The 15,900-nt window shown below is 44.8% G+C and overlaps 1 protein-coding gene across 3 annotated transcripts in view; it reads left to right on the top strand.

The window, feature by feature from the left end:
- The window catches only part of CFAP65 (cilia and flagella associated protein 65), a 78,689-nt gene that overhangs the window by 6,922 nt on the left and 55,867 nt on the right, over positions 1–15,900 (top strand). For all 3 annotated transcript variants that reach the window (XM_053261969.1, XM_053261950.1, XM_053261959.1), the window contains exons 6-13: positions 218–417; positions 1,962–2,107; positions 2,592–2,814; positions 4,228–4,493; positions 7,085–7,285; positions 9,142–9,504; positions 9,723–9,860; positions 14,230–14,475. In XM_053261969.1, the coding sequence (XP_053117944.1) occupies positions 218–417; positions 1,962–2,107; positions 2,592–2,814; positions 4,228–4,493; positions 7,085–7,285; positions 9,142–9,504; positions 9,723–9,860; positions 14,230–14,475 (1,783 nt within the window). The remainder of the gene's footprint in view (positions 1–217; positions 418–1,961; positions 2,108–2,591; positions 2,815–4,227; positions 4,494–7,084; positions 7,286–9,141; positions 9,505–9,722; positions 9,861–14,229; positions 14,476–15,900) is intronic.

The raw sequence follows: 15,900 nt of genomic DNA, 5'->3' as shown, positions 1-15,900 counted from the left end.
TTGGAGGACACACAGTTCCCAAACCTGGGTAGGACAGAGTTTTTGATTGTGTGAATGACCTCAGTATGTACCATCACCTACACTTCTTGTTTTATGTATTGCAGGAAATGAGAAGAATTACTGTTCTGCATGCTTTTCTGATTCTTTGAGGGAAGCTATGTTATCATCCTGGGGAGGCTTTGTTTGTTTGTTAATGGCATCTTTCTGTTTCTTCTAGGGATCTACTGACATCCTATAGTTGGGAAGTACCAACTCCTTTTACCTTTGTTCCTTCCCGTGGCATGCTGGATCCAGGTGAAGAGTGCACAGTGAAGGTGATATTTCAGCCTCAGGTGGCTCTGGTGCATGATGTATCAGCAATATGCAGTTTTGGAGATATCCAGGAGCACAAGAAAGCCATTAAATTGAATGCTATTGGTGAGAATTTTTAATCTATAAAAGAATCACATAAAGCATCACACAATACTAGGTTTTGCGGGTGGTTTTTTCTCTTGCCTAACAATTCTTCTGCAATACTGAAAACCCCAGTAAAGGAGGAGCTGCTTTAGTGTCAAAAGACAAATATAAATAAATAAAACAAGGCCCTGCCCTCTGTTTTGCAGATGAGCTTAGTTCTCAGGTGTTCCCAATGGTCGGAAGCATCCCATATTTGAACTCAATTTTTAGCCTGTTTATCTGTATCTTGTTTCCCTTCAATCTGTCTGATTTTGCCACATATTCTCATTTTCCACGCATCTGCCAAAATTATGTCTAATGACTACTACAAGTCATTACTGTGCCTGCCAAACCTTTAGATAGTGTAATCCATTCAAGAAAATTAATGAGTGTTAGGGACTGTTTTGGGTTTTTTCCTGATCACTTGGATGGATACTATAAATATAATGTATATAGTATAGGCTTTTCGGTTGCTGCCCCACTTCTTTGGAACTCTCTTCCCCTTCAGGTTCGTTTAGCCCCATTCTTACTGATTTTTAAATTTCTATTGAAGACTTTTCTTTTTCATCAGGCTTTTGCCCTGTAGTTTACCTATTTCTTTTTTCTGGTTAGTTTTAGTTTTTTGTTAGTCTTTCATTTTTAGTTTAGAAAGTAATTTTTAATGTTGTCTTGTTTTGCATGTTTTTGTACACCGCCCAGAGTCTTTGGAATGGGCAGTATATTAAATGTTTCAAATAAATAAATAAATAAATAAATAAATAAATAGACTGTTTAACTGCCCTGTGCAATGGTAGACTCTCCTTTGCAGGAGGCTTTCAAATGGAGGCTGGGCAACTATCTGTCAGAGATGCTCTAGCATTGTCCTGCACTGAGCAGGAGGTTGGACTAGAAGGCTACCAAGGTCCTTTCCAACTCTGAAATTATGATTCTATATTCCTAGTTCCATAAAGCCCTGTGAAACGGATACGAACTTCCATATTCTACCAGAACCCATACAGCTTCATTTAATTTTTGTAGAAAATGGGTTGCCTCTCATGTGTTTTTGTTCTTGATTGTCTGTAACTTTAAGGGCTTCTGTCCCTCATTGTACAATTCATGGGCTGAGAGCAGTTCATAGGGCAGATTGCAGGTCCCTGAAATGCTTTACTGAAATTTGGCCCATCCTAAAGGAAGAGGATGCATTTGGATCTTTGGATATAAATGTTAGTCTTTAGTATACAATAAAGGACTGCAGTCCTAAACTTGGGAGTAAGTCCTATTGAACTCAGTGGGACTTACAGCCATATGAATGGGTTGTATCTTGGGTACTAGGTGACCTAGACAAGGATGGAACATGCCCCAATCAGGCATTTGTTTCAGATAAGCCATCAGCTCTTATATTCAAGGCTAGTCTCAATCTCTTGGGGATCAGACTCAAGACTTTAGGTTTCCCTTGCAGCCCTGCCACTCTGAGGTGCTGCCAGGGTCTCTCTGAGCAGGAAGATTCAACAGGCTTGGCTTTAAAAATTCATTTTTATTTTCTGCAGCCAAATATCCCCACCTGCTGGTGTATGTGCCAGGAGATCCATGTGAAGATGTCAAGTTTAAAAATTTCCGGGATGTGCTTTGCTTTGGCTCTGTTGGTGTTGGCAGCACTGTGGAAAGATATGTGGAGATCTACAATGCATCTGTGGTACAGGAAATTGATCCTTGAATGCTTGATTACCAATGGAAATGTGCCTTAATGCTCTTGAGAAGGGTGCTAAAACTGGTGGAGAGACCAGCTGCCGAAGGTCTGCACATGGCTCTTCATGAAGGCAGTTGGCTGTAAAGTGGAGGCCTCTTGCAGGTTCCCCCCCAAAATCCCCTGGCAGAAAGGTGCTGGTCAGTTTCCATTCTGCCAAAGTATTTGGTGTCTCTTTGCCAAGTTGTCCCCCCACCCCCCAATCTATCAAATATAGTGCCTCAGGAATAGTCTGCTTATCTTGCTGATCTCCTGGTGCCTTTCTACCAATTACTCAGAAGAGGCTATGTATGCATGTATGCATTTTATTTAGAAGATTTGTGCCCCATCTTTCAAACTGAGCAGTTCAGAAGGTGGAATGAGTGGTTTGCATGAGAATCTATCAAAGGTCCTGCCAATTACAGAACCTGTAGCCCTGTCTATCTTTTGACAGGTCAGTGCCCCATTCAGGATTGAAAGAACAAAGGAGCCAGTGCTTCGTGATCTCGTCTTCTCTTGTGATGTTACCCAGGCTGTTGTGCCAGCTGGTGGGAAGTCTATTATCCCTTTGCAATTTAGCCCAAGGACTGTGGGTGCGAAGAGTGTTGACTACTTCACTATTATGCCTGCTGGGAACATCACACATTCTGTGCTAAAGGTGACAGGATCATGCAAAGGTACAAGATAGCAAGAGCAAAAACTCCATGCTGCATCAAAGCATATGGGCTACTATTTTGCTCCTGTTTTGCTCTTATCTCTACAGGTTTAAGTTGCAGAATGCTGCTTGATATAGGGCTATACACAAGACATGTAGAAAATATTGTGCCTGAGAAGTTCTGATATGTGCTTGTGCTATATTCTCATCCCAGAATGATGGGATGATTGAGTTGCTGCAGTTCTCCTTGTAATCAAGTTGCAATTAGCAACTGGCTTGGACTCTTACTCTTGTCTGCTCTCATGGCTTTCAACACTGAATTGGTGCAGGCCTATATACTACTTCCTGTGATCTATGGCACAGCATCCCAGGGCCAGTGTCAGCACATGGGCAGATGGCTAGTGTCAGATCTTGGGAAAATGCTAGGGGTACGGCACCCCTGAAGGGTCTGCTGGCACATGCCTGCACTGCCACTGTGCCCTTCCCACTGGTGATTCTTTTAGTGCCAGCATGGCTGAGGATGCCATTATAATTCCCCCACAATACCCCAAACAGTATCTCTTGGGTGAGGCTACATCAGGGGCATTATGGGGGTGTTAAAATGTCAGCTCCAGCTACCAGGTGGTGACGACTGCTGCAGTTCCTTACCAGGTAAACCCACCAGGGCCAACTCATGTTACTGAGAGAACCTGCGCTGCTGCTGTCCACGACCATTCCTGCTGACTGATGAGTCAGTCAGAACTGGCACATGAGAGGACACTAATAAACAAACAAACAAACAAACAAACAACAAATATTTATATACCACTTTTCAACAAGAGTTTCCAAAGCGGTTTACATAGAGAATAAATAAATAAAGATGGCTCCCTGTCCCCAAAGGGCTCACAATCTAAAAAGAAACATAAGACCAACACCAGCAACAGTCACTGGAGGTACTGTGCTGGGGCTGGATAGGGCCAGTTCCTCTCCCCCTGCTAAATAAAGAGAATTGTCACATTAAAAAGGTGCCTCTTTGCCCAGTTAGCAGGGCTCACCAGAAGTCCTTTGCCTAGGACCCCTTCCAGTCAACAGTTGGCCTTACAGCAGTCACCTCAGCCACTGGCTGTCAGATGGAAATGTCTAGTAGTGTCTTCTTCCAGCAGCAAACACTATGCCCTACAGGCTGAACGAGGCTGACCCTTCCTGAATGGGACTCTGTGGGTGTCCACATACCACTGTGGGAGTGAGAATGCCCCTCTGTGTGTTTGAGAGAACTGCTGACCATCTGTAGAGATAGGTGATCAGAATAAATTAGTTTTGTAGCAACAACCATCCTTCAGAGTAAAAAGAATAGGGAACCGCTGGTATACAAAAAAAACCCCTTGTTCAGCAGCAACTACCATCACCATATGCTGAATAGTGTGAAAATTGTGCCCGTGTTTGTCTGTCATTCCAGGTCCTGAGGTTTCTTTTCAGCATCCCTTTGTCTACTTCAACTGTGCTAACCTTGGGGAGTGTCTAGTTCAGCGCCTAGACATCACCAATAACTCCAGAGTCCCAGCCTACTATCAGTTTGACATGGACAGCAAACAGAGTGTCTTTTCCTTTGACCACCCTTGCGGGCTCTTGGCTGGAATGTCCACTACCACACTGAATGTGACCTTTCAGCCCACCCACCCCATAATTTTCCATCGGCGAGTGGTTTGCCTTGTTCATCATCAGGTAAGGTTAGGATATTTTTATACCGAAAGATTATTTCTGGTTGTGCATCCCCAGTAAAATTGGTGGTTGTTGAGTACCATTCCATTAAGGAAACTGGACCACATGTTTTTGCTAGTTGCTATGGTTTTTCATGTAGGTCTTAGGTTCAGTCTTCAGGTAGAGCTGAGAAAGACCCCTGTCTGAAATCCCAAAGTGTGGTTGCAAGTCTTGATTTATTTATCACACCACACATTTCTATACTGCCCAAAACTTGAGACTCTGGGCACTTTACAATTAAAATCATTTAAACATTAAAATCAATTACACAACTAAAATAATTTAAAACACAACATCAAAAGTATTAAAACTATAAATCTAATTAAAAGACTGGGTGAATAAATATGTTTTCAGTGCTTTTAAAAAGTTGCCACAGGTGGGGAGGCTCTTATTTTAACAGGGAGCAGATTCCAAAGCCCAGGGGCAGCAACAGAGAAGGCCCATCCCCGAGTAGCCACCAGATGAGCTGGATTGGTCGGATCCAGAAGCACACCCAGACTGCATACCTGTTCTTTCCTGGGGAGTGTGACCCCATCCAGAAATGGTAGATCAAAATCATCTCCCAAGTTCCGACTCCACTCAATAAGTACCTCCAACTTATCTGGATTCAGCCTCAGTTTGTTATCCCTCATCCAGCCCAATACCATCTCCAGGCAGGCTTTTAGGGAGGTTATGCCTTCTCCTGATGATGTTGACATGGAGAAATAGATTTGGGTGTCATCAGCATATTGATAACAATATTGTTTAGACAGTACTGACCTAGGTGGACCAATGGCCTGGCTCAGGGTAAGGCAGCTTCACATGTCTCAGAGCAATGCCTGCTTTTTCGTGCCTTGAATAATATTTTTAAGCTTGATCAGAAACACTGGTTTTTATTTGGGCCACAGGCTGTATACCTCTGCAATTGAATCTAGTTTTTAAGCCTTAACCTGCTGCATCCTTTCCCCCAGTAGCTGTTGTTCTACTCAACCTTGTGAGTAGAAATGTTTGTATTAATTCATCGCCTTGTGCTAAATTGTGGGGATCAGGGAAGCCGACCTCCAGGAAGCAGATTTTGGAATGCAGGGTAAAGACGTGCTTGCATTTCCAGTTCAGTGTGATAGCACAGAACCAAACATGCAAGAAGTGTCCTTGAAAAAATTATATAGCTTTCCCCCAGGACACCCCTGCTCTCAGAGCAGCTCTGGAATATACAACACTGCTGATCTTGCAATGGTACCTGTTGGCTGTGAGGACCAGAGAAGGCTGAAGCACTTAGGCTATGTGTATAGTATGGGCTGGATGTACGGGAACAGTGCATTCTCTCTCCTAAATGAGAGCTGCGTGCATATGCACAACCAGTGTAGTGGTCAGAAGGCTTGGACACGGGAATCCCAGGTTCATATCCCAGTCCAGCTATGAAGGCCTTGGACAAATGGCTGTCTCTTAGCCTTGTTTACATATGAGGTTGTGGTGAGGTCAAAATACTTAACTCAGGTCCTTGGACCAGCATATAAATGAGCAGAATGCAGAGTGTACTGCCTCTGCCTGATGAAGGAGGGGTGGAAGTGTGTGTAATCTTCCTTTTAGCAACAACAATAGGACAGGTCTGGAAAGCATTTTGAGAGGTAGGCAATTGGAAAATTGGAATGGATCAGAAGCCCTTTCAGTGTTACACCCTATCCATGTTGGAGCTGCTTTTCTTCGAGCAATTCCTGCACGGTTGGGACAACATTTAAATAACCTAACAATATGTGCAGAGACCTTGTATGGAATGTGTATCCCCATTCCCCATGAGCTGCTGATTCTGTGGGTGAGACTTAACTATCAGTTGCTGCCTGTACGGTTGGGTAAATTATACAGTATGTTCTAGTTATGTAGGATGACACCTAATGGTGCAGCGGGGAAATGCTTGATTAATAAACAGAAAGTTGCCGGTTCGAATCCCCTCTAGTACTGTATTGGGCAGCAGCGACATAGGAAGATGTTGAAAGGCATCATCTCATACTACTAACTCTCATCTCAACCCCTGCTAACCTGGCAAAGAGGCACCTTTGACACATGGTGATTCTCATGTCAACGTGTTGATTTTCTTTATTTAGCAGGGGGAGAGTAACTGGCCCTATCCACCCCCAGCACAGTACCTCCAGTGACTGTTGCTGGTGTCTGTCTTGTGTTTCTTTTAGATTGTGAGCCCTTTGGGGGCAGGGTTCCATCTTATTTATTTATTTATAATTCTCTGTGTAAACCGCCCTGAGCCATTTTTTGGAAGGGCAGTATAGAAATCGAATAAATAAATAATAAAATAATACTGTGTGGGAGGAGGCAATGGTAAACCCCTCCTATATTCTACCAAAGACAACCACTGGGCTCTGTTGGCGCCAGGAGTCAACATCGATTTGAAAGCACACTTTACTTTTTTACCATTAGTTATGTAGGAGGCACTCATGGAGAATTGGTTCCTATGTAACAAGAGTAATAGAATGTATTAATGAGGGAGAGTTGCAGAACGATAATTCTGAAAAGAATGAAGGTCAAGCTGGCCATTCCTTCCTTGTGCTTCTGGTACCACTTAGGAGCCACTGTTCCTAGATTTGCTTGGGACCTGCCACTCAAAGACATTGAACCCAAGGATTCTGAAAGTGAAGGATCTTACCAGGTACAGGACACACATGGCCAGAGGACTGACCTTTTACCCACCGGACATCCTGGGCACCATGCTGCAGGAGGGCAAACTGTTGGTGGATGAAAATGGAGCTCTCACACTTCCACCAGAGGTAAAACATATTTAATAGCAGGGCCACGCTTGCCCAGTTCTTCTCCCAAAGATATGGATGCCCAACACAATAATTTGGGATATCTTGGTATCCATGTATGTGTCAACATGAGGCCCAGACTTCCCATGCTGTTTTTATAGGAGGCATACTGCAAATTTAGAGCTGCTAAACTTTATGGGAGCCTTGAACTTATTAGAATGTTGTAAGGATCTAGGCTTTCCTATGGGAGGCATTCTTTTACCATCTCTCACTTTCTGCAGGCCCATGAAGAATGGGGCTGTGGTTCATTGGCAGAACATTATTGTTATCATTATTATTAAAAATGTTTATATCCTGCCCTCCAGTAAAATACTGTTTGGGGTGGCTCACAACAATAAAACAATAATATAATATAAAACTTAATAATAAACACATTGTAGAATAAAACAAACCCAATTAAAATTAAAAACCAGCGGGCTGTAATAAAACACATTAGAAAACCTCTCTGAACAACTAGGTTTTAAGATCTTTTTTAGAAACCCTAAGGTAGGGAGCATGGTGAAGCTCTTCAGAGCCAAGGAGCTACAACTGAAAAAACCCTGTCTCTTGTCCCCTCACCAATGGGGGACAAGATACTGCCATGGCAGGGCTCAAGATGATGAGCGAAGGGCCCTGGCAGATTTGTATGGGCAAATGCAGTCCGACAGATATCCAGTCCCAAGCCGTGTACGGCTTTATTAAAGATCAAAACCAGCACTTTAAATCTAGCCTGGAAGCAAACTGGCAGCCAATGAAGTTGCTGCAGGATGGGTGTAATACTCGAGAAGTGACTAGCACCCATAATCATCCTTGCAGCAGCATTCTGAACCAGCTGAAGCTTCCAAACTCTCTTCAAGGGCGGCTCCACGTAGAGTGCATTGCAGTAATCCAATCTGGATATTACCAGTGCATGAGTGACCGAGGTCAGGTCCGACTAGGTCGCAGCTGGTGTACCAGCCATAGTTGGTAGAAGGCACTCCTGCACATCGCCACCACCTGAGTTTCAAGGACAGCATCGGGTTCAGAAGCACCCTCAAGCTGTGAACTTGGTCTTTCAGGGAGTGTGTGACCCTGAATTACCCACCACTCAGATAATCAGTTTTACCAACCCAGAGCACTTCTATCATCTGGATTAAGTTTCAGTCTGTTTGTCCCCATCCAATCCGAATAGTCTGTAAACACAGGTACATTCACTGCCTCCCTGGAATTAGCTGACAAATGATAGGTAGAACTGGGTATCATCAGCATATTGATGACACCGCAGCCCATACCCACAGATGATCTCTCCCAGTGGTTTCATGTAGATGTTTAGCATGGGGGGCAGAATAAAACCCTGCGGCACCCCATAGGCCAATGGGCAAGGTGAATAGAAGATGTCCCCCAGCACCACCTTCTGGGTACAACCCTCAAGGTAGGACTGGAGCCACCATATCAGGTGTCCCTAAGACCCAACCCAGAGAGCCAGCCCAGAAGGATACCATGGTCGATGGTATTGAAAGCTGCTGAGAGGTCTAAGAGAATCAACAGGGTCACACTCCCCTTGTCTATCTCCCTGTCCATCTGCTTAGCATGCAGAAGATCCCAGGTTCATTTCCTGACATCTCCAAATAGGGCTGAGAAACGTTCCTGCCTGAAGCCCTGGAGACCCATTGCTAGACAGAGTGGACAATACTGAGCAAAATGGACCAATAGTTTGACTTGGTAGATAGCAGCTTCCTGTGTTTCTGTGAGGGCAGTGTGGACTTCTATGGATTCTGACAGGCTTATATTTATTTAGTTATCTTCAGTACTATGTTTGCCATCTGTTTAGCCACATAGATACCTCCCTTTTTTCTTAGATGCTGGAGGACAAGTCTCCTGAAGAGTATCCTTTCATTGAGCCCATGGTTGAATATTTCCATGATGGTGAAAGCAGCAACTTTACTGTGTTTCCTCCACATGTCAGCCTTAGCATTAAAGAGTTTGATTTTGGCTGCTGTGCAAAACTTCAAGAGGTAGAACCACTTCCTCTCTGCCTGACCAATCACACAAAGGGAAAGATCACTGTAATATGGACAAGCAAATCTGAGAGTCCCTTCCAGGTAAACCCTGAGAGCTGTGACATTCCACCTCTGAAGTCTATGGCTTTTCGCATCACCTTCCAGCCGCCTCAGCTCAATTCCTTATACGCAGCAGAATTGGAGGGCTTTGCCTTTTACAAGGTGGGTAGAAATCTGAGTCAAAGGCACTGACACCTATGAAAATGGGGTAATGATCAATAATGAGACTTCAGTTGAAGGAAAGTTTTGTTTCATTTCTGCTGTAAAATTCTGACTTGATACCCCATGATGTGACATTAATGCAATGCACAGGTGAAGCCCTGCTGTGGCATTGCTGCTCATTGGGAGGTCCTACCTCACCTCATTTTTGCAACTGGCAGGTGCTGCGACACTTCAGCAACATTGAGGAGTACGTCACCATGTGCCCACCATGGAGCTTGACCATCCGCCTGCGTGGACATACTTTTGAACCTGGGCGGCAGCACTTCATCCCAAAGTACATTTTGGACTGTGATAAGGTGAGCAGGGTGGCCTTCATCACCTGGGGAGAGTGTTTGTCATTCACAGCAAACTGATTACTGAGTGGAAAGCATTAGTTTTCTGGTGTCTGTGTGCAAAGCGCAAACATGAAAATTGACAATGAACCAATTCTGAAAAACCAGGCTTTGCCAGGGGCATCCAGTGATATGGTTGGGCACAGGTTTCAACTTGGCTGTACTGAGCTGAAGATCAGCATGTTATCCAGTGGACCACACTGGCTTTCTTCCCATTTCTGCACATTTATTAATCTAGCCAGAGACTTTCTTTGTGCAACTCTCTGATGAAGGAGGGGTGGAAGTGTATTCTCCAGCAAGGAAGGAGTGCATCCAATATCAGGTTGCTCCTTGTCCCTTGCTTCTAGAGAGGGCCAATCAGAAATAAAAAACACCAGAGAGCACCCACCCCCCGCTTTGCGAGTGGGAGGAGCCTCCCCTGGGATTCCAGTTCCACTCTGTCTTGGTCCCGTTAAACGGGGTAGCCACAGTGATCTACATCTTTATCCTTTTTCTGGCTATCTACGGCTAAGGAAAGCATGTCTACCAGGGAGTCAGCCCCTGAAGCCGATGGTTCCAATGCGGTCAGCGCCCTGCCTTTGCCCCCACGCTAGCCTTGTAATGTGGGCTCTGGAGCTGAACTGGGCAAAAAGAAGAGAAAAACAGTGGAGGGATTGGTCACTCCATGCTCCTCATCTTCGTCAGGTGTGAGAACTTGCTCTGTTAGTTCAGGCGAGGGAAGCTCATGCAGGGCAAGTTCCATCTCTATCCTTTCTACTGCTGCAGACTGGGGGAGTGCCTATGAGGCAGGAGATTTGTCAGTGCTGAGCACAGTTCTTGAGAAGGACTGGGAGAAAGACATTATGGAGCCTTTTGTGAGGGATAGACCTCTCCCCAACAACATGAAACAATGGCTGGGAGATATGGAGTTGAGGAAGGTGAGAAAGGGGCCTCTCTGGTCAGCAAAGCACCTGCCACAACAGGTGGCATAGCACATGGGGAACTTCTGGTGCAAACACGGCAATTTCTGCACAGGGCTCAGCACTCTCAGACGTCCTGTCCCGCTCCCATTCCCACTCATTGGATAGGTCCAAATGTGGATCCCCAGCCCCACTGGACCAGATCAGTGGCAATATAGGGGGCTCATGCCTGAGCAGCGTACTGTTGGTGACCCTAGACTCCCACCACAGGGATGTCTTTCCAAACTGCCTCACCTCCCCTTCGCCTCCCAACTTTGGCAAGGCAGTCAGGTATGAGTCTTCTGACTTGGAGGAGGCCGTTTTGGATGGGGAGTGGGCAGATCTCTCCAGTGAGGAGACAGAAGGAACAGTGCTGTCCTCTAATAGGCTGTTCAAGCAGGAAGATTTTGTGGTTTTACTCTGCAAAGCACACAGGGTGCTAAAGCTGGATACTCCAGGCCAAGACATAGTGCAGGTTAACACCTGCTTAGAAGGTGAGGCTGAGGTGTTTCCGTACTCGTAGGGGTCTAAACTCTGGATTCTGTGCCCTAAGTATTTCAAGAAAGACTTTATAGAATAGTGGAAATCACCAGGGCCAATAGGAACGCACCCACCCCCCTCCCACGGCCTGTGCCAAACGCCTTTATGGGTTTGACCAGGAGATCATGGTTTTATTAAAAATTCCCCTCACAGATGTGCCCTTAGCTGCATTGTTCAGTGGCATGGTGTTATCAAAAGATGGGGATGACTTCCTCAGAGATTTTGAAGACAAACAATGTGATGCTATTCTTCATAAGTCTCATGAAGCCTCGGCTCTAGCGATACGCACAGCCATGGCCACTTCATTGTTCACAGGGGCTTCTATTATGTGGTCAAAAGAGTTAATGGAGGCGATCCCTCAAGGCAATCCATGCTTAGGCAGGGACTTAACAGACTGCTGAAAGCATCATCATATATGGCGGACACCAGTCTAGATTCTCTTCAGTTTTTGGCATGGGCACTGGCGGCAAACATTTTGGTTAGATGCCACCTCTGGTTAAAAAAACTGGAAGGTGGATCAGAAATCCAGATCTAATTTGGCATACTCTCCTTTTTGTGTGTCTGGGGGGAAGCTCTTTTTTGGGGGAGCTCTTTGGGGAAGCTTTGGACCCAGTTCTAGTTGAAACAAAGGAAAAGAAGAAGGCCATGCCATCCTCTACCAACAAGGAGGAAAGGAAGTTCTTTTGCCTGTCCAGTTCTTCCTTTTGTTCCTCCTGTCCCTTTTAGTCCAGGCAGCCCAGACAGGACTATTTCCACTGGGCCCGGGGGAAAGCCCCTGCGAAGGACAGTAATTGGCTCAGACCTCAACAGCACTCCAAGGGATTCAAGTGCCCCCAGCAATCTCAATGACTTACTTCATCCTCTGGTTGGGGGTAATTTGCAAAACTTTGCCAACATGTGGGAGCAGACAACATCAGACTGCTGATGTCATCTAATACGATACCATCAGAGAGGGCTACCATCTGGAGCTCACCTTCCAGCCTTTTGGCCGGTACTTACCATTCCTGAGGACTCACAAAGAGACCAAGCACAAGCTGGTTCTAGAAGCCATTCAATAGCTCTTGGACATTTGTGCCATAGAGGAAGTCCCACAGAATTGGAAATGCTCGGGCATTTATTCAATTTTCTTTCTGGTGCCCAAAATGAATGGGCACCAGAGTGGGCAGCTGGAGGGCAATCTTAGAGCTGAAACATTTGAACCACTTCATAAAGAAGCACAAGTTCTGAATGGAGACTCTGTGCTCTATTCTGGAAGCCCTCCAGAAGGGGGACTACTTGTTGGTGGTGGACCTCACCGAGGCTTACCTTCTTGTCCCCATTGACCCAGACTCCAGGAAGTACTTGAGATTTGCCTGTGGTAGTCACCGCTTTCAATACAGCCTTTCTGTCTTTCATCTGCAGCACGGGTGTTCACCAAACTTATGGTGGCACTCATGGCGCACTTGAGGGCTAAGGGTATTCATGTTTACCTATATCTCGACGATCTTTTGATCAGGTCTTGTTCCCTCTATCGGTGGCGTTCACGGTGAGATCTTAGTTCAGCCACTTCAAGCGCAGTTTTTGTAGTGAATTTTGACAAAAGTTCATTAACTTCATCTTGCCAAAATGTTCATTTAGGGGCCTCCATCAATAACGCTCAGTATTAGTGGCTTAGTTTCCCTCTCTCAAGGCTTAATTTCTAGCCTTGTTTCCATTATACAGATGGGAAAGGAGGCTATTTTTCCTTTTATAAAGCTGGAGAATGCCTCCCAGCAGGCACTTGTCCAGGCCTGAATTTGAGCTAAATTTTCCTGTTCTTTCTGCAAGGATGTGAAGAGGCTTATGTTGCACAGTGCTGATTTGGTGGCCTTTGCGTATATTATAAAGCCACTTCTCTCCCTTCCTGCTTCTTGGAGCATATTTTTCAAGCTTCAAAAAACTTGCAAAAATCCAGTGTTGAACAAACATTTGATCAGATGAACATGCAAAGGACTTGAAAAACAAAGCAAAACCATAAAAGTGGACACTTCAACTGAAGCATGGAGGGGAGGGATGAAGAGACAGAGGCAATCGGCATTTGATTTTGAGGCTGTATGTATATTTTTTTTGAGATGTGAAGGTGGGGCAGGGGAAGCTGAGTTCACCCCACAGCAGAAAAAAAATGATACCTGCTGTTCTTTGCAGATGCACCTGCATGTTCATAGTCCTACTTTATCCCCTGAACTTCTCCTTCTACCCACTCTTAATTTCTGCACAGATGTAGCCTGCCAAAGACTTTGGAGTTGTAATAGATGAGTAGCAGTGAATGAATGAATTACTTCATTACGATCTTTGATCAGATACAAATATATGACAACAACAATAGTACTACACTCACATAGGAATACGGGCCCACAAACAATACGCTTCTACTCAACTGCTGTTTAGAAAGTATATCTAAGTGGAGCCCAATGTTAACCGCCCTGAGCCAGCTCGGAAGGGCGGTATAAAAATTGAATAAATAAATAATTAATAAATAAATAACTGAATTTTTATGGCTACCACACAAAATTTAGCAACAGTGTAGGTAATAAAGGATCTCCTATAAAGGAGGAATGTGATGTAAAATTCATCAGTAAGAATGGGGAGATGATGAGTAGCACTGCATCCTTAATTTTGTAGGTCTTCTCCAGTTTATAAAAGGGAAAGTGAGGTAAGAGGGCTGATCTTGCAAGGTCAGGCTGGTGTTATGCATTTTGTGTGGTCTTATATGCTTTCTTTATGTCCTCAGAGGAAGTTGCAGTTTTCACCAGCCACACCCTCAAGGAGCAAAGGCTAAGAAAAAAGAAAATGCAGGTGGGCAGCTCCTCCAACCAAAACCCCTTCCTGTCTCCTAGGTCTTCCCTCCAGTATGCCGGAACACCACCACGCACCGCAGCATGCTGCTCTGCAATGTGGGAACCACTGCCATCAACTTCAACATGAGCCTGGAGAAGTGTCCTTCTGTCTTGGTCAAGCCCCGCTGTGGGTTTATTGCACCTGGGACTCACCAGATATTCCTCCTTTCAACTTGCCCAGAGGAAACGTCTGTACATCAGCACACCTTGTCCTTGCACCTCAACTACTGTCCCTCATACACCCAGGTAGGGGTAGGGAAAGGTAGGGTGATATGGTGGCCTCCCCCTTTAATTCTCTGCTTTACTTCATCACAAAGAACATGGCTATCACATGTGCCTTCTGTCCTCCTGGCAACTTATTTTGTCTTATGAGGTGTTCTTTGCAAGGGAAATGTCAGCATTCTTGCATCACAGCCATAATGGAGATTAGGGGCATCATTAGAGGATGGCCCTGGGACACGGGCCTTCAGTGAATTGCTCAGAGCCCTGAGTCTTATTAGCCACCTCCTTCTTCCAGAAAGGAAGTGCAGCAGTGGAAGCACCTGTACAGAGTATAGGGGAGAGTTTCTAGCTTCTCTCTGCTTTTATTTTCATAGGTGCTGTATTACTGTGTTATAAAATTAGAGACTTAAAAAAGCATACCCAATTATTTATTTATTTATTTATTTATTTGGGGGGTGGGGAGTATGGTTGCGTTTAATTATCAAAAGGTAGGCTGTTGGCCCAGGCCCTAGTTCTTGTAAGTACCCAATAACACTCCTGGTTGAGATGTTCAAGATTAAATAAGGCAGTCACGCAAAATGTTTGATCTGTTCATTGGACTACTAGTGTATCATCATTCCCACTCCATGATAGTTCACCACAACTTTGAGGATCTGTCTGGTAGAATGGAGAGGGAGGAAAGAGGATTTTTCCTTCCTGAGTTTTTTTCCAGTTTTGTGGAAATCAGATGACCTTATGGTGCAGAATATCTGGAAATAGCTCTCCATTCCTTCTGGGTTTATCCTGTGCTGCCTCAGCAGGCTGTTTCAGTTGGTGCTTTTATTTATTTAATCTTGCTTGTTTCAAACCAATTTGCCTTCTGGACTTTTTTTGTTGTTGTCTTGAGGATCCCTCTTGTGGCCAATAGGCAGGTTAGAAATATAAAAAATAAATAGTCTCTCAATTACATTTTAGCCATCATGATGCAATACTTCCACGAGGCAATAGTATGATATCCAGTCCAAATGTAAAATATTGGGGCAGGCAACCCTACTACTGTTTGCTGCTGTAAAAGGTGGGTGGGGGAGGAACAGATGTGCTTTTGTTTTCCACATTTTAAAAAAGGCTGGATGAAAGTTCCCACAAGGTAGGGGTAAAGCAGGGGAGTGCTCAGCTTTTGAAGCATTAACAGTGTTAAAAGAAATGCCACAAAATCCTTCATCATCATTCACATCAGAGGCGCTACAGGTAACTCAGGGAACTGATAGAGGGAGTGTGACTCTGTTGGTTCTTTTAGATCTCTAGATGGTGTTCGATACCATCGACCATGGTATCCTTCTGGATTGCCTGGGGGAGTTGGGGATAGGAGGCACTGCTTTGCAGTGGTTCCACTCCTATCTCTCAGGCAGATTCCAGATGGAGGAGCTTGGTGATGGTTGCTCTTTGAAACGGGAGCTATTATATGGAGTC

This window comes from Hemicordylus capensis, chromosome 1 (genome assembly GCF_027244095.1).
Source record: "Hemicordylus capensis ecotype Gifberg chromosome 1, rHemCap1.1.pri, whole genome shotgun sequence".
Classification (NCBI taxonomy): Eukaryota; Metazoa; Chordata; class Lepidosauria; order Squamata; family Cordylidae; genus Hemicordylus; species Hemicordylus capensis.
The sequence above is the reverse complement of the archived record's forward strand: the minus strand, read 5'-3'. Positions and strand labels throughout refer to the sequence as shown.